Source organism: Corapipo altera, unplaced genomic scaffold (genome assembly GCF_003945725.1).
Source record: "Corapipo altera isolate COAL_440 unplaced genomic scaffold, ASM394572v1 295, whole genome shotgun sequence".
Taxonomy (NCBI): domain Eukaryota; kingdom Metazoa; phylum Chordata; class Aves; order Passeriformes; family Pipridae; genus Corapipo; species Corapipo altera.
The window spans coordinates 3,674,300-3,697,050 of record NW_020884936.1 but is presented as its reverse complement, the minus strand read 5'-3'; the positions used below and the strand labels follow the sequence as shown (position 1 = coordinate 3,697,050).

The window sequence follows — 22,751 nt, the reverse complement described above, 5'->3', positions numbered from 1 at the left end:
ACAGGCTGACTTTTTAATCCCAGTGAAGGAATGTCATGCAGTGATCTCCAATGATCCACCAGAACGCGGATGGTGCAGGAGCAGCAGCAACGGCAGAGGAAAGGAATATTGTCAGGAATATCCTGGAAAGGGTTGTCCAGCCCTGGCACAGCTGCCCAGGGCAGGGATGGAGTCCCCATCCCTGGAAGTGTCCAAAAAACACGTGGATGTGGCCCTTGGGGACATGACTCAGTGGTGGTGGTGTCAGGTTGATGGTTGGACTTGATGACCTCAAAGGTCTTTCCAACCTTGATGATTCCATGATCTCCTTCCTTTTCGAGGGCACCACAAGGCAACTACAGTTCAGACAGGAGGGGAGCTTTCTATTAACATTCATAAATTTGACCCAGGATCCATTTTCTTCCCTGCTGGATCTCCCACACTGATCCAGCCTCTACCAGGTCATCTCCCACTGTGTTGCCTCAACGAGCAGAGTCGTCAAACCTCACAAGTTTCCTCTTATTTTAACACCGGCCACACTGGTTTTTAAGCTTCCCATGATGCAAGAAAGAGGAATCATCCCATGATTTCCCCACACACACTTTCTCCACAGCATCTGCCTCACATCTCTCCCCCCTCCTGCAGTAGCTTCAGCTCTCCTGGCTCTTTGCCCTCTGCCAAAACTGCTCATTTCCTTCATGATGTATCGAGATTTTTTACAAGCGGGAGCGCAGCATCTCTTCCAAAGATTACTTTATTTGCTTATATCCTGAAAAATCCCACCAGGAAAAAGGAATCCATGTAGGGTAATTTAAAACTGCTCCTAAAATAATGCCAAGGCTGTACTAGTGTTCTATTAAAATTACATATCAATCCCAGCTCCAGGAAAAAAAAAGTCAGGAGACCGTCTGTCCTTGCACACTCCGAGTTTTTTCAGGGGGCAGCGAGTCGTGTTTTGGTTTGTTCTTAAAGTCTCCATGAAAAAAAGAGATGATTATTTATACAGACTCTGTGTAGCCAAGTGGAGGCTTTTCAGATGAGGAGATTTGATAATCTAAGGCAGACTCCCAGCGAGGGGGGACAGACAACAGGTGGGAACACGGGAAGGACGAGACGCCGGGATCATGAGAGGGGCTTATGGGATACTCCAGTTGTTACTTCATCCATCTACTTCTGGAACATGTGGCACAGAGTAGGGTTTGGGGGGTTTAACACCACTCTGAGATCATTTAGAGAGTGTCAGAGTGAGGAGCAAGAGGAGTAAAGGGTGCTGGAGAGGAATCCTGGGAATGGACCCAAGAGCACCGGCGTGACCCTGCAGGGATGCGCCGACTCCATCCCTGTCCTACACCCACATCCCACTGACTTCCACCTCCCAAAGGAAGAGAGAGCAACTACGGAGTGATCCTTCCAACTGGCAACTCATGAACTTCCCAGTCTGGGTTTGCTATCCACCACCTCAGTCATTCTCCCCCGACTAATCCAATCCCTATGGGAATCCAGTGCTGGGCTCTGAGGGCATCTCCACACCCTGGGGCAGTGAGATCCCTGCTTGGTTTTGCACAGGTGGAGATGAGATTCCCTGAGCTCCAAGCCACCTCCTCATTTTAATCAGCTCTGCCTTCATCTGGATGCACCAACCAATAAAAATTGCTCCCTTCTCATTTTCTCCCCCCCCACAACTCAGAACTTCAAAGAATTCCAGAATGGGTCAGGCTGGGAGGGACCACAGCAGGTCAGCTGGTCCAGCAGGGCCATCCCAGAGCACATTGTGTCCTGATGGGTCTGGAATATCTCCAGTGAGGAGACTCCACACCCTCTCTGGTCTCTGTTCAGTGCTCACAGTTAAAGTTCTTCCTCGTGTCCAGGTGGAACTTCCTGGGCATCAGTTCCTGCCCGTTCCTCTTGTGCCATTGCTGGGCACCATGAGCAGATCCTGGTCCATCCTCTGCCCCCTCCCTGCAGGCACTGCCAGACGTGGATGAGGTCCCTTCAGTGTCTCCTCTGGAGGCTGAACAACCCCTGCTCCCTCAGCCTTTCCTGCTCCCAGAGATGCTCCATCCCTTCATCATCTTTGTCCCCCTCCACTAAAAACATTCCTGCACCATTTCCCTGGTGACCAGTTCCCTGCCCCAGCTCAGAGACAACACTTACCACCAAAAAAATCCCCAATCCCCACCAATTGCAAGGACTTCAAAAAAGGAAAGTGAAAATGAGATGCCTGGAAAACACAACCCCCTGGGATGGATTTGGGGCTGCCTGGCTTTCAGAGGACAAGACCAAAGAAGAACATTCCCACAACCTGGAGAAGGCTGTGGGGGAACTTCTGGCTCTGCAACTCCCTGACAGGAGGGGGAAGCCGGGGGGGGGTCAGGCTCTGCTCCCCAAAAAAATGCGACAGGACAAGGGGAAACGGTCTCAAGTTGCACCAGAAGAGGTTTAAGTTGGATATTGGGGAAAATTTCTTCATGGAAAGGGTTGTCCAGCCCTGGCACAGCTGCCCAGGGCAGTGGTGGAGTCCCCATCCCTGGAGGGATTTAAAATCCCTGTGGATGTGGCACTTGGGGACATGGGTTAGTGGTGGCCTTGGCAGTGCTCGGGGAATGGTTGGACTGGATGATCTTGGAGGGCTTTTCCATCCTAAACAATCCTGTGATTCCACAAAACCAAGAAGGAATAATCCCTTTTTTAAGCAGGAGACCATAAAAAAAGACTTTTCATCCACGTGACCAGAGTTTCTCAGAGAAGGAAGGAGAGCCAATATTGGAGAGGTGGGATAAAAATCCATCAAGAATGACACAGTTAAATCCCAGAATGGTTTAGGTTGGGAGAGACCATAAAGACCATCTCACTCCACCCTTGCCATGGGCAGGGACACCTTCCACTAGCCCAGGTTGCTCCAACCTGGCCTGGGACACTTCCAGGGATCCAGGGGTAGCCACAGCTTCTCTGGGAAACAAGAACAACTTGGATTGGATTGGGTGGATTAGATGAGTTCTTGAGGTTGCCACCAGCCCTGAGACTTTGGGATCCTTTGCACCTTGAGCTGTGTCTTCCAAGTTAAACCATCCTAATGTAAAACCCATCTCTGAACTTTTAATTTCCACTGGATCCTTTATGGGATGGAACAGCCAGACTGGTCCATGGTTTCCAAGACCCAGCAGTCCCAGGTATTTATAGGATTGAGATCAGGTCACCACCATCCTGCTCAATCCCCAGTGAGGGAGAATGTGCAGTACAAGTTGTGAAAACATTAAAGATGTATAATGAAAAAAATCCCAAAGCATGGAGATTTCCCTTGTAAGTAAAAGGAAAGCCAAGTAAGAAATCAAAAGGAAAGAGAATTACCAGAGTGAGGCAACATAGTTTTAAAAAAAGAGTAAGAAAACGCAAAAAAACCTAAAAAAAAGTTTGGTTTAAAAATGTTATGGTTTAAATATCATATAAATTAAGGAGGTGCCTTTTAAAAAACACATCCCATGTATTTTCAATTAAGTTACTTTATATATATATATATAAATAGATGATTAATAGTGACCCAGCACCTCCTGAAAACAACACAGTGTTGCCTCCTGCAGAAATCCATGGCAGGGGGGGCTCCTCTGCTCATCATGGAATTATAAATTCATTATGGTTGGAAAAGATCATCCAGTCCAACCATTCCCCCAGCACTGCCAAGGCCACCACTGACCCGTGTCCCCAAGGGCCACTTCCACAGGTATTTTAAATCCCTCCAGGGATGGGGACTCCACCACTGCCCTGGGCAGCTGGGCCAGGGCTGGAGAGCCCTTTCCAGGAAGGAATTTTCCCCAATATCCAATGTAAACCTCCTCTGATGCAACTTGAGGCCGATTTCCCTTGTCCTGTCACCTTTTTTTTTGAGGAGCAGAGCTCGACTTCCCCCTCCTGTCAGGGAGTTGCAGAGCCAGAAGGTCCCCCCTGAGCCTCCTTTTCTCCAGGCTGAGCCCCCCCAGCTCCCTCAGCTGCTCCTGCTGCTCCAGCCCCTTCCCAGCTCCGTTCCCTTCCCTGCACACACTCCAGTCCCTCCATGTCTCTCCTGTCTGAGGGTCCCAGAGCTGCCCCCAGGGCTGGAAGTGCCCCAGCAGTGCCACCAAAGGGGAACAGTCATTGCCCTGGGACTGTGACCACATTTTTGATATCACTCAGGATGCCCTTGGCCTTCTTGGCCACCTGAGCTCATGTTTGAGGAGAGAAAACTTCCCAATTCAGCACCAGGTCCTCTCAGGGAAAGAAAAAAAAAAACTAGGACAGAAAATGTAGTGATTGGGTCCTGATTAGGTTCTAGTTCATTTGGGGCCACCTGAAACACAACCTCAAAACCCTGAGGGTCGTGTGACACACGAGCAGGGCAAGGCAACCAGCTCATGTTCAGCCTGTGCCCTCCTAAAACAACACCACCGACGTCTCTGCAAACACAATATCCCCCAAAACACCCCAGAGCCAAAAGCACACGAGTAAAGAAACATCCTGGGGGGAGTGTGACAGGGAGGGCTTTCATTTCATGGCTGGTTGCAATGTCTGTTCAAAGCCCAGCACCACCGAGAAAGAGCCCAAGATCAAATGGAGGATGAATGGCTGGAACAAAACCCACTCTCACCACTCGATCCACAGATGATTCCCGGGGGAAACCCTCACAAAAGAGGGCTCAGCCTTTCAGAGAGAAACTTTCTGGGGATATTTTTCCCATGTGCCGTTTTATAGATCACAAAAGTCGTGGAAATCAAGAGAGATCCTGAGGGGACAGGGATGGACTTCCCAGTGAGCCACCAACAAAGGAGCTGTTTGCAGAATGGGAACCAGCACCAAGCCTTTGCAAACAAACAATGTGGAATTCTTGGCTCCAAACAATGGCTTAAAAAAAAGAGGAGGAGGGGAAAAAAAAAGGACTTATTTCATGGTATTTCCAATGGCCTCATCCTGCTGGATGAATCCACCTCAGGACATCCCTCAGGAAGGTGTTCCTGTGATCACGTGGCCATTTCTGGGATGGAGATACTGTGTATGTGGTATTAGAAGCCTGTTAGGAAATGCCAGAGGCGGCTTTAAATTAATTAATAAACGTATTTAAAGCACAGTCAGCACACTGAAATTAGGATTCTTCTTCCTTTTCCAGAAAACTTGCTTTTCTGAGGTATTTTTTTCCCCTCGTTATTTGTAACTTCAGCTTCTCAAATACCCATTGAAGAGTCTCCCATCCTCCTGGAACACCACAGGACAAGCTCCACTCAGCCAGAAAGTCTTGCTGTGCTGCTCCCTGGAGACAACCCACAAATTTTTGGGTGTCACAGGACTCAATTCCATGCACTCAGTGACTCTTCTGGGAGCTTGGGTTTGGTTTCCCACTCAAGGTCACACCTTGCTGCCACAAAAGGGACAGCACAGGAGCCTCTCCCTGCCCTGTTCTGCCTCAGGCAGAAAAATCTGGAAGATCCTGTGACCCCAATTAAATCACTGATGTGCTGTTTTATCCTCCCCAAACTGGGGCATACTTGTATTTTAAGGCACAAAGCCAAGCTTAAACTCCAAGCCCACCTGGTCCAAGGTGTAGAACAGCTCCAACCTCCTGCTCCTTTTCTCCCCTGGGAGTCTGTCCAGCTTCCTTCCCACCACTCATCCACATTCTCATCCTACAAAGGGCTTTTTCCACACATCTCACATATATTATATACGTGGAACATATACACATATTATATTTACAAATACAAATAGAGTTCTACAAGGAAAAGGTCAATTCCTCCCTTCTCTCACATTCCTGCACAGATTTAAAGGCCACAGACCTATTTTTGCTTGAGAAATTTGGGGTCAGGCACCCCAGTAAAAGCACATTTCCTAACAAATAACGGGCTTAGCTTTAAGTTTTATCACATTTTTAATGCACCACCCTGGTCCAGTTTGCTCGAATAATTATCAAATTCTGAATGACCAACCTATTTCTACAGGAAGAATGAGGAGATATATATATATATATATATATATTTATTTTTTAACAGTGTAAAGAAGAGAGGAAAAATGCAGAGAACAGATAAGAGCATAGTTTCAGAAAATCCCAGAGTAGTTGAGGTTGGGCCACTTGGTCCCAGCCTCTTGCTCAAGCAGGATCAACCAAAAATGAGTTGCCCAAGGCCGTGACTTTTCTCTCACCTTCAGTTTTTGAGCTTCTCCTCTGACCTTGAGCAGCTCCGTGATGGAATCCACGAATCCCTGGTAGTGGAAGTTGCACATTTTCTCGATCTCCCGGTCGTGGTTCCGGATCCGAGCTTCCAGTTTCTCCATGAACCGACCGTGTTCTTCCCCATCGTAGACAGACCTGGGGAGAAGATGCCAACACTTGGTCAAGGTCCCAAGGTCTGTCACTGTCACAGGCTCACGAGAACTACCCAAAATATGAACTTTAAAAGGGAACAGATGGGATTTCTCTTTCTATAAACCAAGCACCGAACTCAAGGTTTGAAAATGTTTCTCCTGAAAACGTTTCTATTCCGACCTTTCTCTCTCCACCAGTTTGATGTTCCCTGAGGGATGAGAACCAACCCAGCACTGGTGGATCTGAAACCCTGGACACTTCCAGGGATCCAGGGGCAGCCACAGCCTCTCTGGCCAACCTGGGCCAGGGCCTCCCCACCCTCCCAGCCAGGAATTCCTTCCCAATATCCCACCTAACCCTGCCCTCATTCAGCTTCAGGGTAAATTTAAAGGTGGAAACTCAAACTAAATTTCTCTCCTTCAAATCAAATGTTTCTCTAGAAAGCAGAGGGACCAACCGGTCACACCCTGAAAGGATGCGGGGTTTCAGGGGGTTGTTTTCCTTTTTTTTTTACAGTAAATACAGGTATTTTTTATGGATTGAAGTCATTAGTATTTTTGAGAAGCACTGTTGGCTCCCAAACCTGAATTTTCTCCCAGTCCAAAAGGATTTTTGTAGTGAGTTTTATGGAATCTGAGTTTGTGTCAGCAATTAAGGCCAAATTAATTATACACTGGATTCCAGGCAGGAATTAGAGATAAAGGGGTGGGAATGGCAGAGCTGTAACAAGAATGAAATTTTTAAAGAATTATTAATCACAATGACAAGTAGCACTTCAGAAAGAATTAGAATTCCATGAATCCAACTGGACATGCTCCTGCAGCAAGTCATGAGATCCCTTGGTGTGATGTGTGCTCACAAGGAGCTCTGGAGAATCCCACCTCTCCAATCCACAAAGGTCTCAAGGAAACAGAAAAAAATACCAAGACAGGACTAAAAGCTGCAGAATTTTACTCAATAATTTACTTAATTATTATTCTTTAAAACCTACCCAGGCAATTTCAATTCGACAGTTTCAGTTAAAGATTCCCAACGGTCAAAACAAAAATGCTAAATAAATGCAAATAAAATAAAAAAAAAAAAAAAAGCCCCAAAAATGTCAGTAAAATGCAAAACAAAAATGCCAAATAAATGTAAAGAAAATGCACAAGAAAAATGCCAAATAAATGCCACTAAACCTGTTTAAAACTCAGTGTAAAATAAGCCAGATCCCAGGAGTAGAAGCCTTCAAAGGTGACCACGTTGCCTTCCTCACTCACTGGTTGGTGCTAAAGGTGAAAAAAAAAAAAAAAAGAGAACTTCCTCAAATTCCATGAAAGGCACCACCACTAATGCGGTGCTGGTGGTTTTTCCTTAAAGTTTCAAGGAGTTGTGGCCGGGAAAACCTGAAATTTGGAGCCCGAGTGCCATCTAGTGCTGAAAAGGCCTCTCTGCAGGGCCTCAGCAAACCCAACGACACAAACTCACTCTTAATTCAAGTTTGATAACTCCACACAACGAGAAAATAAAAACAGGTGAGTTGTGTTTGTACTCAGGTATATAGGTAATTTTAAAAAAAAATAGTAATTTCGAGTGCAAATTAATCGGTTTGCACTCAAATGTGTGTATGCACCTGTCAATGGGGGGGGGGAAAAAAACAACTCAAAATTACTTACAAACTCCAGGCAAAACCCTCTTTGGAAATGGCAAATCTAAGACATTAAGGTTGATGATTAAAACCTTTTTATTATTCTTCTTTAGTTAAAAAAAAAAAGAAGTAGTTGGTGTTCAGGCAGCAACAAACCCCAGCAGATGCTGAGTCAGATTTAAACTCAGATTTAAACTCAGATTTTGTATTTTCCCTTCCGAATTCTCCCAGTCCTCCCTCCAAGAGCCAACATCCTTGATTTCCATCCTCCCTCCAAAACACAAGTGAACAGGGAACAGCCAAGCCAGACCCAGGTGCAACACACTCCAAAGTTCCAGGATGTCCTGGAACTCTGGAACTCTGACATTATGGGATGTCACCTTGTGGCTCTGGGTTGAACATCATCACATCAATAACACTCAGTGATTAGTGGTGACTCTCCACTCAAACAACGTCAGGACTCGGTTTGGTGGCACAAAGAACAAACCTCTCCCTTCCAGTCATGTCAAAACACCCCTCAAGTCCCAAACTCCACCATCATCACCTTCCACATCAGTTCCAACTCTGGTTCCCGGCACAAAGAACAAAACTCTCCCTCCCAGTCGTGTCAAAACACCCCTCAAGCCCCGAACTCCACTGTCACCACCCTCAGTCCCTTGGTTCTGGCAGAGATCCAACTTCCTCAGGTGTTCCTTCAGCTGCCAGGAGACCACAGCAGCCTGGAAAATTCACCCTTGTGATCCCAAATCCTCGATGTGTGTCCAGTGTGACCTACCCAGCAATTCCCAGTGTCCTCAAGGCCAACTCTGGCTCTCACCTGATCCACTCCCTGAGCACCTTCAATACAGATAATTTCCCTTCCAAAATCAACACATCTGGGGCATTATTCTCCTTACTTCTTTCCTGACAAATCTTTGGGATACCCACTGCCTTCCTCTGGATCTACAGGTCCCTCCAGCTGCTCCCCCTCAATCCCATTTCTCCTGCACATCCACTCTGCTCCCACAGCCCTCCTGGATCTTCAGGGAACTATCCTGAAACAACTGATAATTCAAAAGGCATTAAGGGTGACGCACAAAAAAAACACTCTAAAAGGAAAATCATCTTCCCTGAGTGTTTATACCATTAATAATCACGACAGCACAATAAAAAAATACAGCGAGGGGAAAGAAAACACAACTCAGAATTGCTTTGGGCTGTTCCTTCTCCTGGTTGTAACAACACAGAACTGGGACAGAAACTATAGAAAATGATCCTTCAGGCTGCCTTCTTTTTTTTTTTTTTTTTTTAATTTTGCTATAAAAAATTGCTGGTCAAAAAGCTCCTCCACAAAAAGGTTTTTGATTAAAAAAGGCTGAGAAAGAGTGGTCTGTCCCACATGCACTTATCTGATCATTTCAGGGCAGGCTGTAATTCTCCCCACTCAAGGCTCTGCTCAGTGACAGATCTGTCTGGTTTATATTTTTTTTAAGTGCACTCATTAAACCATTGAAGATGACTTTCAAATTTCTTGGATTGGATTGTTAAGTTTCACAATTTCTGCATTCATTAAAAATCCACTTCTTTTTTTTTTTCCCCTTTTTTTTTTTTTAAAAAAAAAGGTCAACTGGAAAAAATCTTTCCAGGAAAGCCACAAATGCATCAGGAGTTGCCATCTGCAGCCTGGAGTTACTGCAAAGTTTATCCCCCAAAATAGGGGCAAACCAAAGCTGGTGCACACCAAGAAGCCAAACCACTAAAAATAGGGATGCCACAGACAAATATCCAGCTGTGCCACGGGTCATAAAATCACAGGATATCCTGAGTTGGAAGGGACCCATCAGGATCATCCAGTCCAGCTCCTGGCCCTGCACAGGCCCAGCCCCAAGACTCCCCCCCTGTGCCCCAGAGGATCAGCCAAACCCTCCTGGAGCTCTGGCAGCCTTGGGGCTGTGCCCACTGCCCTGGGGAGCCTGGGCAGTGCCCAACCAGCCTCTGGGGGAAGAACCTTTCCCTGAGATCCAACCTGAGCCTGCCCTGGCACAGCTCCAGCCATTCCCTGGGTGCTGTCCCTGGTCACACAGAGCAGAGATGGAGCTGCCCCTCAGAGGAAGCTGCAGACCCCGATGAAGCCTCCCCTGAGCCTCCTCTTCTCCAGTTGAACAACCCAAGTGCCCTCAGTGCTCCTCTGGTGGATCCACAGGTGCCTCTGCCAGTTCCCAAGTGGCACAAAGGGAGTGGTGGCTCAGGCAGAGGCACAAATGTGTCCGTGGGGAACGTTCCACACTTTCGCCCTCCCCCTGCATCCCAGAGCCTCACTGGGTTCCCTGTGCTCAACCCCCACCTGGACATGGATATTCCACTGCCTTCCCAGCCACTTCTTCATCCACAAGAGCAAAAGTGGGCAAAGAGCAGAGGTTTTGGGGGATACTGAAAACTGGGAAAACTGAAAGGGGCAACAACCTCCTTAAAACATGGTTAGAGACAGGAGGACACAATCCCAGAAGGGTTTAGGTTGGGAAGAACCTGAAAGACCACTTTGTTCCACCCCCTGCACGGGCAGGGACACCTTCAACTAGACCAGGTTGCTCCAACCTGGCCTTGGACACTTCCAGGGATCCAGAGGCAGCCACAGTTTCTCTGGGCAACATCTTGGGTGTTGTCACCAAGCACCAACACAACCTACACTCCCTCCCAGCCCTGCTTTAGACACTTCTTGGGACTGTTTCCAGGCTGGCAGGTCCTACCCAGACACCACTTCCATGCAGGAAAACTGCCAGAGGAGCTTTGAGTTACTGAGGAGGCAGAAATTAATGCTAGAAAATGTTTGGGAATTCCCTTTGCGGGTCCTGCCTACATCTTGTGCTCAACAAGGGGGACTGGATTTAAGCTGAAAGAGGGCAGGGTTAGATGGGATACTGGGAAGGAATTCCTGGCTGAGAGGGTGGGGAGGCCCTGGCCCAGGTTGGGCAGAGAAGCTGTGGCTGCCCCTGGATCCCTGGAAGTGTCCAAGGCCAGGTTGGAGCAACCTGGGCTAGTGGAAGGTGGCACTGGATGGGCTTTAAGGTCCCTTCCAACCCAAACCATTCCATGACCTGGTTAAGCACAGGGCCTCAGGCAGGCCTGCAGAAGGCCAAGCCACAGGGCTGACCCTGCAACTTGATTCCCAACAAGAGCTGCCTCTGGGATGAGACTCAGAAGGAACCTAAATAAATTCAGCTGAAAATACAGAGGAGGGAAATCTCCGGGGGTGGAATGAAAGAGATCTGGAACAATGCAAGGAGGACAATCCGGGGACAGTGGAACACAAGTGACTTGCTTTTGTTTTCAATTAATAAGTGGAACAAATTCCTGAGCCTGTTGTGGACTTCAGTTTAATTTCCCCCCCCCCCCTTTAAAACTTCTGTAGTGGTTTGAATCCCTTCGAAACATTTTCTTCTCATTAAGCTACATAAAAGCATTAGCAGTTTGTTTAATCTCAGCCTGACTTTTGTAATAAACAAATTCACTACTGAGCATTGCAACAAAACAATCACAATTTCAAGAGTGGGCCAACAGCTCCACGGAAAAAAGGTCAAAGAAAGTTTTTAAGATTAAGATCGAACTGTCGAGAGTTTAAACCTCATGTTTCCCAAGTTTATCCACTTAGGACACAGCAGCAGCACCTCGTACTCCAAATACACCCCACTGAGGTTACACATCAAGTTACCTTGGTGAAAAATTTACTTTTTGTTTTTATTCTTCCAATTAAACAGAATTGAAGCCCAGAACTGAAGCCCAGAACTGAAGCCTGCTCTGCTTTGTCCTATCACCCATACAGGTTTAATTTACATCAAAAATACAGAGAAAGCCACTTTCCCCCCCCCCTTTCTGGAAGAGTGTAAGATCTATAATCATAAATATGTTCATTATCCCCACTTAAAAGCATTCCCAAGTGGATTTGTCCTACTTAGACCTGCATCTCTTGCACACAAGTTTCCCTCTCCACCCTATTTTCTGTTTACAACAGAAATCATTCCGATCACCATAAAATTCCACTAAATACCAGCAATATCCCAAGGTTATGGGGTAGAAAACAAAGCAGGTGCTGAAGAGCACCACTATACTTTATTTTTTGGCAGGATAACCCTGGTTTCCTAACTGGGAACACCTTGATCTCAGCCAGGTCCCGGCACGGCCCCGGTGGGCATTCCCACAAGTGTTCCATGAGGAACACTGCAGAGAGAATTCCCAAAAACCACATGCATACGCTCCTCAAAAACCACCCGAGAACCCCCGTTACTTGTCAATGGCCTCAACCAGAAGGAGCTTTTCAACAGGGTTTCCACATGGATTTGCTCTGGGCCTGGTTTTCCTCAGCGGTTTGAGGAGTAAATTGGAAAATGGGAACGCCAAGAGTTGCACTTTGGAAAGATGTCGGTGCCACCAAAGCCAAGGGAGCCACAAGCCGTGGGGAAAGCGGCAGCCAAAGACCTCGGGAAGCTGGAATTGTTTCCAGAAGTCAAGAAGGATGAAGGTCAGCAGAGGTGAGGGCACAGTGGTGCTCCAAGGAAAGGTCGGAATCGGGAGCACAAGTTCAACGGGATCAAGGGGAAGGCAGGAGAGACCAAAAATTCCACATCAGTCACAACTCCTGATTTATTGGCCAAGAAGAGCCAAAGGAATTGGGTTTAGATTTGAAGGGAAAGGGCTGTGAGGACACAGGGGCACAAAGAATCCTCCGCTATAGAAACATGGAACCATTTAGGTTGGAAAAGACCTCTAAGATCATCGAGTTCAATCATCAACTCAGCACCAGCGTGTTCACCACCAAACCACATCCCAGGTGCCACAGCCACACCTTCTGAACATTTCCAGGGATGGCAGCCTGTTCCAAAGCCTGACCATCCCTTCAGGGAACCCCCCCCAGCTCTCCCAGTCTGGTTCCAGAGCAGAGGGGCTCCAGCCCTGGCAGCATCTCCGGGGCCTCCTCTGGACCCACTCCAGCAGCTCCACATCCTCCCTGTGCTGGGGGCCCCGGAGCTGAGGGAAGCATCATTTTGATAAACTTTACAGAATTCCTATTTCAGCCCTCACATCTATAAAAGCACATCCAATTACCACAGCACAATTTTAATGTCTCTACTTGCTGTGTTATTGCCTAATAAAAGCTTCTTCCCTACGAACAAAAGCTCATTTTGTTGTCTTACGAATTGTTTAACCAAGTTGACTCTTTTTTTTTTTTTTTTTGGCGCATTCTTGGCTTTAAGTCCCGTCCCCTCCTTTCTGCTGTGAAGAAATGTTGTCACAGCATCCAACAGAGGCACAACAAATCCTCGGGACGCGCACGATATTAAACGCGCGGCGTCGTAAAACCCCCCCGAAACCCATCCAAACTGCCAGAGGAAGGATTGATAACTTCCAGGACCGAGGACGTTGCTCATCCATGGTTTTTTTTTTAAGAGGGAAGCAGCAGCCTCACACTCCCTGGCATCGTGTCCCTGCTCTCAACAGCACAAACTTCCAGCTCCTTCCTCTGGCGGAAGCGCGTGGTTGAGCGTCAAGGTCAACTCGAGGTCTCACTCGGAGGCAAAAGTTGAACGAGTGGCACAGTTCGGCCCCTCGCTGCCAATTCATTGTGTTGGGAAGTTCCTGACTTCCAGCAGCAGATGGATTTGTGCTCTGCACACAGTGCCAGCAGAAAACAGCTCCCTGCCAGCTCCTGCTCCGGCCCCAGTAACGACGCCTGCGCCCCCGCCCAGCCCTTCACCCTCTCCCAAAATCATGGAATGCTTTGGGTTGGAAGGGACCCTAAGGACCAGCTCATTCCCCATGGGAAGGGACACCTCTCACTAGATCAGGTTGTGAGGCTACTTTTAAACATCTTTATAACCTTGATCCACTTAATCAAACCAGATCCGGAGAAACCACTCAAGTGGCTCCCGAAGGAAACGACGCAACGGGGACTCCTGGCAGGGACAGGAATCATCTGACCCAGATTCCCCCACCAGCACAGGCTGAGTCAGAGGAGACTCATTCTCATCTACAGCCTAATAACTGACTTTGAAAGTTCACATGCAAGTCCCAGACTGGAAGACACGGAGGCTCCAGTTGCTGGAATACAGATCCCTGGTACCCTCTGGGACATCTGCCTGGGATAGTTCAACAGGGCACAGGATCTACAAGGGACCAGTGCTTTTTGGAGAGGCAGCTGGAGACCAGACAAGACACATCACGGCATCACCAGCAGCACCAGGAACATTTGGTTCTGCGGCCTGTGTGGGTTTAATAATTAAAAGCCTTTTTGTTCACTTGGAGAAAACTCAGGTCATGAACCCAAAAGCAGAGAACTCCTGCAGGAGACACGCTCAAGAATCCATTTGACTTGATTAACCCACATAAAAGGGCTTCCCAGAGAGAAAACTGGGAATGGCAGAAGACATCTAGTGTGTTTTATTCCACCCTTGTGGTTCTCCATCGTTTCGTTTCTCCAGGTCGATGCCCCACCACAGCCCCAGGGCCTGTGCAGTCAAAATTCCACACGACAGTGATGCACAGCACCAAGTGATGATGGATTTTCAATTAAGCTTCACAAAAACTTCCTCAGAAGGGTATTTTAACAGCCCCATCCTCAGGGAGGAAAGCTGGATTACCAGGCAATTGGTTTGGGCTGGATGATGACCAGAAGAGGCCTGGAATCACATTCCCATGCAAATATTTGTGTCTAATCAAGAGAGGAAAAACAGCAACTGGGCTTAAATTGCCCAGGAAAATTAAGTTAAACATGGGACAAAGTGTTCTGACTGTAAGAATGGCTGAAAACCAAGAGGGATCATCAAGGGATGTTATAGAATCTCTTTAAATTGATCACCTCTAAGAATAAACTAAAAAGACATCAAGGAAGAGTGAATTAGGTGTGTTTGCTGCTGGAGAGACCAAATATCTCCTCAAATTGGGGAGGGTCGAGTAAGTGGTTTCTTGAGGTCCCCAAAGCCCTGTTTCCTACAAATTCACCCAAGGAGCTCTTGGGAAAGCTCCTGTTCTTAACCAACACTCCCCACTAAGCCCAGAGGTTGAAAGAAACGGTGTCTCTGACCCTGGGCATCAAATCCTCCTGGGTTTTTACATGGATTTCAAAGAACCCAACTCAACTTTCACTGATGGCAACAGACAAACTCCCATTTCTTTCATTTGCACAAGATCAGGTCTTTAAAACTACAGAATCATGGAATGGTTTGGGTTGGGAGGGGCCTTAAAGACCATCCAGTCCCACCCCCTGTCATGGGCAGGGACACCTTTCACTATCCCAGGTTGCTCCTGGACACTTCCAGGGATAGGGCAGCCACAGTTTGTCTGGAAACCTGTGTTCCATAAATATTCCAAAGCCTCCTTAAGAGCTCACTTATGACAATAAAGCACTTTCAGACTGTACACTGATGGAAAAACAGAGCCACCATAAAGCCACAGCCACCTCCGGGCTGGAATCCAGCTATTCCTTGCCAGGCAAGATGCTGAAGGAAACAAAGGACAATTACCCCTAATGGAAAATATAATGGAAGGACTTGGTTAGAATGCCCCTATTAGAGGAGGAATTTCAGATGTTAAAGAGACATTAGGAGGGAGAGCTTGAACAAATTAAGAGCCCAGACTCCAGAAGAGCCAGGAATCTCACGGAGCAACCCCAAAGCCAGGGAAGGCAGAACAGCTACGAGAAACACGAATGCCCCCAGCCGAGGCCAGGATGGGGAGAACTGGCCACGAGCAGAGCTTTCAACTCCCCTCCTCTTTTTGGGAGGACAATGGAAACAATTCCCCCAAGAACAAACGCGATGCGTCAGCGGGCCCCGACTCTCTCCAGCTCTTTCAAGTTTGGAAGGACAGTTGATTTGAGCCATGTGTAGGATGGGAACCGAGCGAGATAAATTTCAGCCCATCCAAAGCTGGTTGACATTAGGACAGGGATGAATCATCTTCCACAGTGCCTGTAAACAACGGCGGTTAAATAAAAAAAATAAAATAAAAAAAAAAAACCAGGAGGAAATCTAATGATACACCGCGGTCACACTCCGCTCGAAGCTTCGGAACGTTGGGACCATATGGAGCGTTGCTGGGAGAAGTGTCGACACGAGGGGGCAGACACAAAGCCACAAGAATGGGAGGATGTGGATGTAAAGCCGCCGCAAATGTTCTAATCTCCCTTCTGCCGAGCCCTCGGTGGTTTTCCAGCACGTCCGTGACGGGCCGGGGGAGAGGACGCGCTCGGAGTAACGGGGTGGATGTGCATCAGATGTGGGATTTGGAGCACGAGGCAAAGCTCAGTGGAATCATCTGCTCCGTCTCTGGTCGGTTCTCACTCCGGCCTCGAGCGAGACGCTGGTTTTTAAAGGGGGAAAGCAAAGGACGTGGAACCACGACAGTGTCACCTTCATCTTGGGCATGGTCCTGAGCAGGGCCAGGAGTTGGACCCCATGGTCCTTGGGGGTCCCTTCCCACTCAGCAAATTCTGGGATTTGGTAACTCGGATGTGAAGGAAATATCAACACCAGAGCTCCGGGAAGGCAAGTACCAGACAAAAGAATTACTACAGAAAATCCCAAGGTGGACAAAACACCTTGGATATGTGTGGACATGGAAAGATCTCCCTGTACAGATTATTCAGAGGGAGACTGAGAGGTAATTTAATCACTAAATGTAACATGGAATCATTAAGGTTGGAAAAGACCTCCAAGATCATCGAGTCCATCCTCTGACCAAATACCCCCATGTCCTAAAACACGTCACCAAGTGCCACATCCAGTTGTTTTTTGAACACTTCCAGGGATGGTGACTCCACCACTTGCCTGGGGAGCCTGTTCCAATGCGTAACCCCTCTTCCAGTGAGGAAATTTTTCCTGATATCCAACTTGAGTAGTTTCCTTTTTTAAAAAAAAAAGGTCCCAAGCAGCTGTTTAACTCTGGGAAAAAAATCATAATAGGATAAAATCCCCACAATCTTAAGCCAGACTAAATCCAAGCAGAAAGGAGGCATCATAATTGTCATCTCCATGCTTCCAGAGCCTTTGGGAGACACCACCGAAAGAAGGGGAAGAGTCAACCTCTCCATCCAGGATCTTCCAAGTTCATCCCAGAATATGCTGAGTTGGAAAGGACCCACAAGGATCCTCCAGTCCAACTCCTGGCCCTGCCCAGGACCATCCCAAGTCACACCACGTGCCTGAGAGGATCATCCAACACGCACAAACCAGACACGTCTTGCTCGATACAGGAGTGAAAATTTAGGCTCCAGCACATGGATATCCATAAATATCCATAAACATCCATAAATATATTTTCCCATGTAATGGGGAATGGGGTACAGGGAGTCTTCCCCTTACCCTGAAAGACAGCACAGCTCAGCCAAGCTAGGAAAGAGCAGACACAGCTGCCCAAGTATTTTACAACATGATGAAGATGATGAGGACTAGATGGACTCCAGGACAGGTCAAGGGCATGATAAAGGGATTGGAGCATCTCTCCTACAAGGAGAGGCTGAGAGAGTTGGGACTGCTCAGACTAGAGAGGAAGAAAATTCTTGATCAGTTTATAAAATCATCTGGTAGTGGTTGAGAGGTAAAGAAGATGGAGACAGATTGTTCTCCTTGGTGCCCAATGACAGGACAAGAGGGAACAGATGGAAAAATCCACTAAATGTAAGAAAACAGTAAAAATAAGAAAGGTAAAATTTCTTTACTGTGAGGGTGGTGAAACACTGGGATCAAAGAAGCATAGAATGTGCTGAGCTGGAAGGGACCCTCAAGGATCATCCAGTCCAACTCCTGGTCCCACCCAGGACACCCCAACAATCCCACCCTGTCCCTGAGAGCGTTGTCCAAACCCTCCTGGAGCTCTGGCAGCCTTGGGGCTGTGCCCACTGCCCTGAGGAGCCTGGGCAGTGCCCAACCACCCTCTGGGGGAAAAACCTTTTCCTGGTGGCCAAAGAGGTTGTGGAGTCTCCATCTCTGGAAATATCCAAACCCAGAATAGACACAGTCCTGAATGACCTCTTGTTGACAATCCCACTTGAGGGGCAGGACCAGATGACTTCCAGAGGTCCCAGGTTTTCTGTGATTCTGTGAATATTTTCACCAACATACAACAGCCACATTTTCTTTCCTTCTCCACCTCCAAAAAAAAAAAAAACCCAAAGAAAAACATTTCAGCATTCAAAGGGGCCCAGGAAATTGTGGACCTGGTGATCAAAGAGGTCACAGGTCAAGAGAGATTCTTTCAGATGTTCTTACCTGAGCAGAAATATTGCCAAAGAGAAATAAAGTTCTTAAAGTAAAATACTCCTGATTCATATTGAAACGGAAAGTGTTCCTAATCACTCTGGCATTTTAATGGCTCTGTCTTTATAAATTATGTAACACAGTTTAATGTGACATGAAGAGAGAGCTGCCTCTAAAGGCCCTGCTCTTATAGAATCATGGAATGGTTTGGGTTGGAAGGGACCTTAAAGTTCACCTTGTTCCACCCCCTGGTGTCCACCAGGGACACCTTCCACCAGCCCAGCTTGTTCCAAGCCCTGTCCAACCTGGCCTTGGACACTTCCAGGGATCCAGGGGCAGCCACAGATTCTCTGCCCAACCTGGGACAGGGCCTCAACACCCTCAGAGCCAGGAATTCCTTCCCAATATCCCATCTATCCCTGCCCTCTGGCCACAGGAAGCCATTCCCTGTGTGCTGTCCCTCCATCCCTTGTCCCCAGTCCCTCTCCAGCTCTCCTGGAGCCCCTTCAGGCCCTGCAAGGGGCTCTCAGCTCTCCCTGGAGCCTTCTCTTCTCCAGGCTGAACAGTCCCTCTCAAGCACCATCTTCCTCTTCTTCCCAGACATGTCAAATTCCAGCAGATCCCAGGACTCCAGGAGATGAACACACTGTTCTCATCTCTGTTTAGAGCAAAACTCAGGTCATTACACTCACACTTGAGCCAACCTTGTTCCACCACCTCCCATGGTTGATGGACATCAGCTACCAACCTCATCCTCTGCATGGGACATTTGTGCTGTCCCTGGGGACTCTCCAGTGACAACTGAGGTACAGAGTTCATCCTTCTGTCCATCTCCAGTCTCTCCTGACCTACCAGGCCCTCTGCCCTCATGGAAGTTGTAGGATGTTGTCACCTTTGAGATTCCCACATGCCCATCCAACACCTTCTACCTCTGTCCCCTCCTCCACCAGGGGAGGTTTAGATTGAATATTAGGAAAATATTTGGCCTGGAAAGGGTTGTAAACCATTGGAAGAGACTGTCAGGGGTGTGGTGGAGTCACCAACCCTGGAAGTGTTCAAAAACCGTGTGGAGGTGGCACTTGAGGACATGGTTCAGTGGTGACCAGGGTGGTGGTGTTGGGCTGATGGTTGCACTTTATCCTCTTAAAGGTCTTTTCCAACCTTAATGATTCTATGATCACAAAGGCAGCCAAATCCAGACAAATCCAAACCCTCAGAGGAGGAATCCAGAGGCACCATGACCCGTTTTAGCTTTGGGAACACTTTGGGAACACTGGCTGAAGGACTTTATCTCCACTGCTCTAACATCTTGCAACAAGGACAATAAAAGAGGCACCACCTAAGTGGGGATAACGGGATGGCAGCAGATCCAGTGCTGGCATCTCCCACCCCCTGGAATAACGGGGAGATAATCCCAAAGGTGGGACAGGTTTTGGGGCGATGACAAACATCAGGTTTCCTGCAGTTCCTTCACACACACACAAGGACAATCCCTGGGTCTGGGCAGGTCATCCCTCCTCCAGCTTGGGAAGAAGGAGTCAATATTCCTGCCTTTGGAAGGAACAGCATTAAGGAGTGATGGGATGTGGTTTTGCTTATCCTGGCATATCATTCCCTAAATCCTTGCTTGAGCTGGAACAGATGAGCACAATGAAACATGAGGAGGCACTTGGACACCGGGAAGGGATTTTCCATCAAGGATTTCACCAACACAAACCTTTAAGATCGAGAGCTTGTCTACACCTTCAGTATTTCGTTATTTGATCTTAATTACACAAAGGCCTCACAGTTCCAGCACAAGGAAGAGTTTTGTGGAGCTGGAGGGCAGGATCACAAGGAACTTGCCTACAAATATGTTATAATTTTGTGTTAAAGAACACAAAAATTATAACAAAAAGAAAAAAAAGCTCCCTAAATTCTGCACAGACACCGTCCCATAATGTATTTTTTCCGGGATGCAGCCACCCTGTGGATTTGCCATCCAGCTTTACAGAGGGACATCAATTATCCAGACTCCCCACCCCTACCCCACACAAAGGCTTCCCCAAGGATTACTTCCCGTGGCCACCAGGAGCAGACAAAAAGAAGCAGTGGGAGGTGGTTTTGTCAGCAGGGTTGATTTTCAGAGCCTGGTTTGCCCATGGTCGGCTCAGCCTTTCCCAAAAGTGATGGTGTGGGCCCTTCTCCAGCTCCTCTTCCTCCTCCTCTCCTGCTTGTCTGCTCACACACTGATAAATGACTCGACCCAGCAAGTCAGGCCAGTCCTCTGAGCCTGGAAGAGCTGTTCTCCTGCCACACTTTCCTTCAGGAAAGAGTTGAGGATATGGGATGTTTCCCACAGAATACGGGTGCTTAGTTCCACCTGCAAGTCAACTGGCACCCAACCTGCAGGTGACCCTCTGAGGAGGTCACAAGGTCAGCAGTGTAGGAAGGGCTGAAACACCAACTAGAACACACTCCAAGTTCTCTTCCAGGCTACTATTTATCAAAAAAACAGCATAAAAAAACCTCCCAAATTCCCTCCAAGATGTGCTGACAAGAGCTCAGTGCTCCAGACACTAAACAGAACAGCAGCACAGGGCCAAGAGTTGGAAGGAAAAGACCTTTCCAACACCAAACTGACCTCAGGAAAGCTGAGCAAGCAGAAAAGATGCCCAGAAGTTCTCCCCAACTACAGGGGAATATGGACTGTGAACAGGAGACGCCAAGGAAGGTTCTACCCCTGAACTTGCACAATCCCAAAAAGGGTTTTAGGGCAAAGCATTTTCAGAGTCACAACAGCTCTGGGTGACAGGGACAAGCTCAAAACAATGGGATTCTGGGACACTGGGGGAAATTTGGGAAGGAAGGTTGCTCTGGGGGCAGAGTTTGGCTCAAACAAGCTCCACACACACACCAGCCCACCTCGCCCAGGGGCAGCACCATGAGCAGTCAGTGAAGTCTTCACCAAACCAACAGGATCCAGAGGGCAGATCCAAGAGGGATCAAAACCAAGGATAAAAGCCCCGAGAAGGTGAAGTCACATGTGCCAGATATGGGGGTGATTTAACCACTGCCAGAAGTTCTGGGAGCACCTGAACCCACAAGACAACTGTGGATGTTCAAGTTTTCTCACCGGCTCTTCCAAAAACGCCACCCCGGCGATTCGTGGCTCACGGAGCACCGTGGAAGGGGCTTGGAAGAAGCAGACACACAAAAACAAGGTAATCCAGAGGAAATAAAGTAATCCAGAATAAAGTAATCCAGAGCCACAGCAAACTAAAACCGGGATTGCCGCGGGCCACCAGACCTTCAGTGTCACCACCACCCCGTGTCACCACGGCTGAACTGCACCAGAGCACGGCAGGGAGCGTGTGACACACTTTGGAACACACAGGCAGCCAAAAGCAGGGCCAGCTCCAGGATCTGGAAGGCCTCAACTTGAACTCTGCACGCAGAGAAGCCCAAGCCAAGTATTTCACGCTGCTCCGTGATCCAGGCTCCGACAGCAGCGCCTTTCCTAAGAGTTGAAGCCAGACACGGAATCCACAGGAGGAAAGTTTGCTCAGACGACTGAAAGCTGGACAGCAGAGTTCCCAAAAGCAATTTGGAAGCCCTTTATCACCTCCTGGTGAGCTCAGCTCACCCCTCCACGAGACCTCACCGCGCAGAAAACGAGAACGGCAGCCTGGAAGCTTCGCTTCCCGCTCTGGATGTAAGGGCGCACCCAGAGCATTCTGGAATATTCCTGGAAGTAGAACATTACCAAGGATATCTCACAACACTTGTGTTTGTTTTGGGATCGGTGGAATTCTTTCTGAAAAGCGCCCACACTGAAACAAGAACTTAAAACCGCAGAACCTTTAAATGTTTTCTCTTACCAGAAAATCCTACACCAACCTGTCTCCGTTCCCCTTCGAGGGGAATATCAGGGATATTTCACATCCTGGCAAACACAGGCACAGAGGAATCGAGTGAAATGTCCATGGCCACACAACAAGCCTTGGCTGTGCCAGTAGAGCGTTTTCAGCCACCAGACCTTTCCCCAGGAGCAAGGGAAGCCAAGGAAGCTTGAAGGAAGCCACCAAAGCCCTGTTGGCCTAGAAGAACCAGGCTGGTTCTCCTCTAACCCACCCCATCAGCTATTCCAGCCTCCAAAGAAAGATGGAAAACATGCCAGTGTTGAGCAGGAAGAACTGGAGCGTGATGTTGGAGCAGCAGGAGCTGCTGCATCCATAGACATGGCCCGAGCTGGGCAAATCCCACAATGGGAGAGGAGAGCAAACACCAGGAGTTTATTCCAGGCTGATCCTGCCATTCAGGCTCCAAAACCTCCCATAAAAAGTTCTTTCTCCCCCATAATCTCATCCTCTCCACTATCCCAGTGGCCAGGTGGCCAAGAAGGGCAAGGGCCCCTGGTCTGTGCCAGCCCTGGTGTGTCACAGCCCCAGGGCAGTGACTGTCCCCCTGTGCTGGCACTGCTGGGGCACCTCCAGCCCTGGGGGCAGCTCTGGGACCCTCAGACAGGAGAGACACGGAGGGGTTGGAGTGTTTGCAGGGAAGGGAACGGAGCTGGGAAGGGGTTGGAGCAGCAGGAGCAGCTGAGGGAGCTGGG

General features: G+C 48.3%; 1 protein-coding gene across 1 annotated transcript in view; it reads right to left on the bottom strand.

Annotated features, from left to right (window-relative positions):
* EXOC6B (exocyst complex component 6B) overlaps positions 1 to 22,751 on the bottom strand; it is a 325,352-nt gene that overhangs the window by 267,673 nt on the left and 34,928 nt on the right. The window contains exon 2 of the mRNA XM_027660526.1: positions 6,142 to 6,307. Coding sequence (XP_027516327.1) covers positions 6,142 to 6,307 — 166 coding nt within the window. The remainder of the gene's footprint in view (positions 1 to 6,141; positions 6,308 to 22,751) is intronic.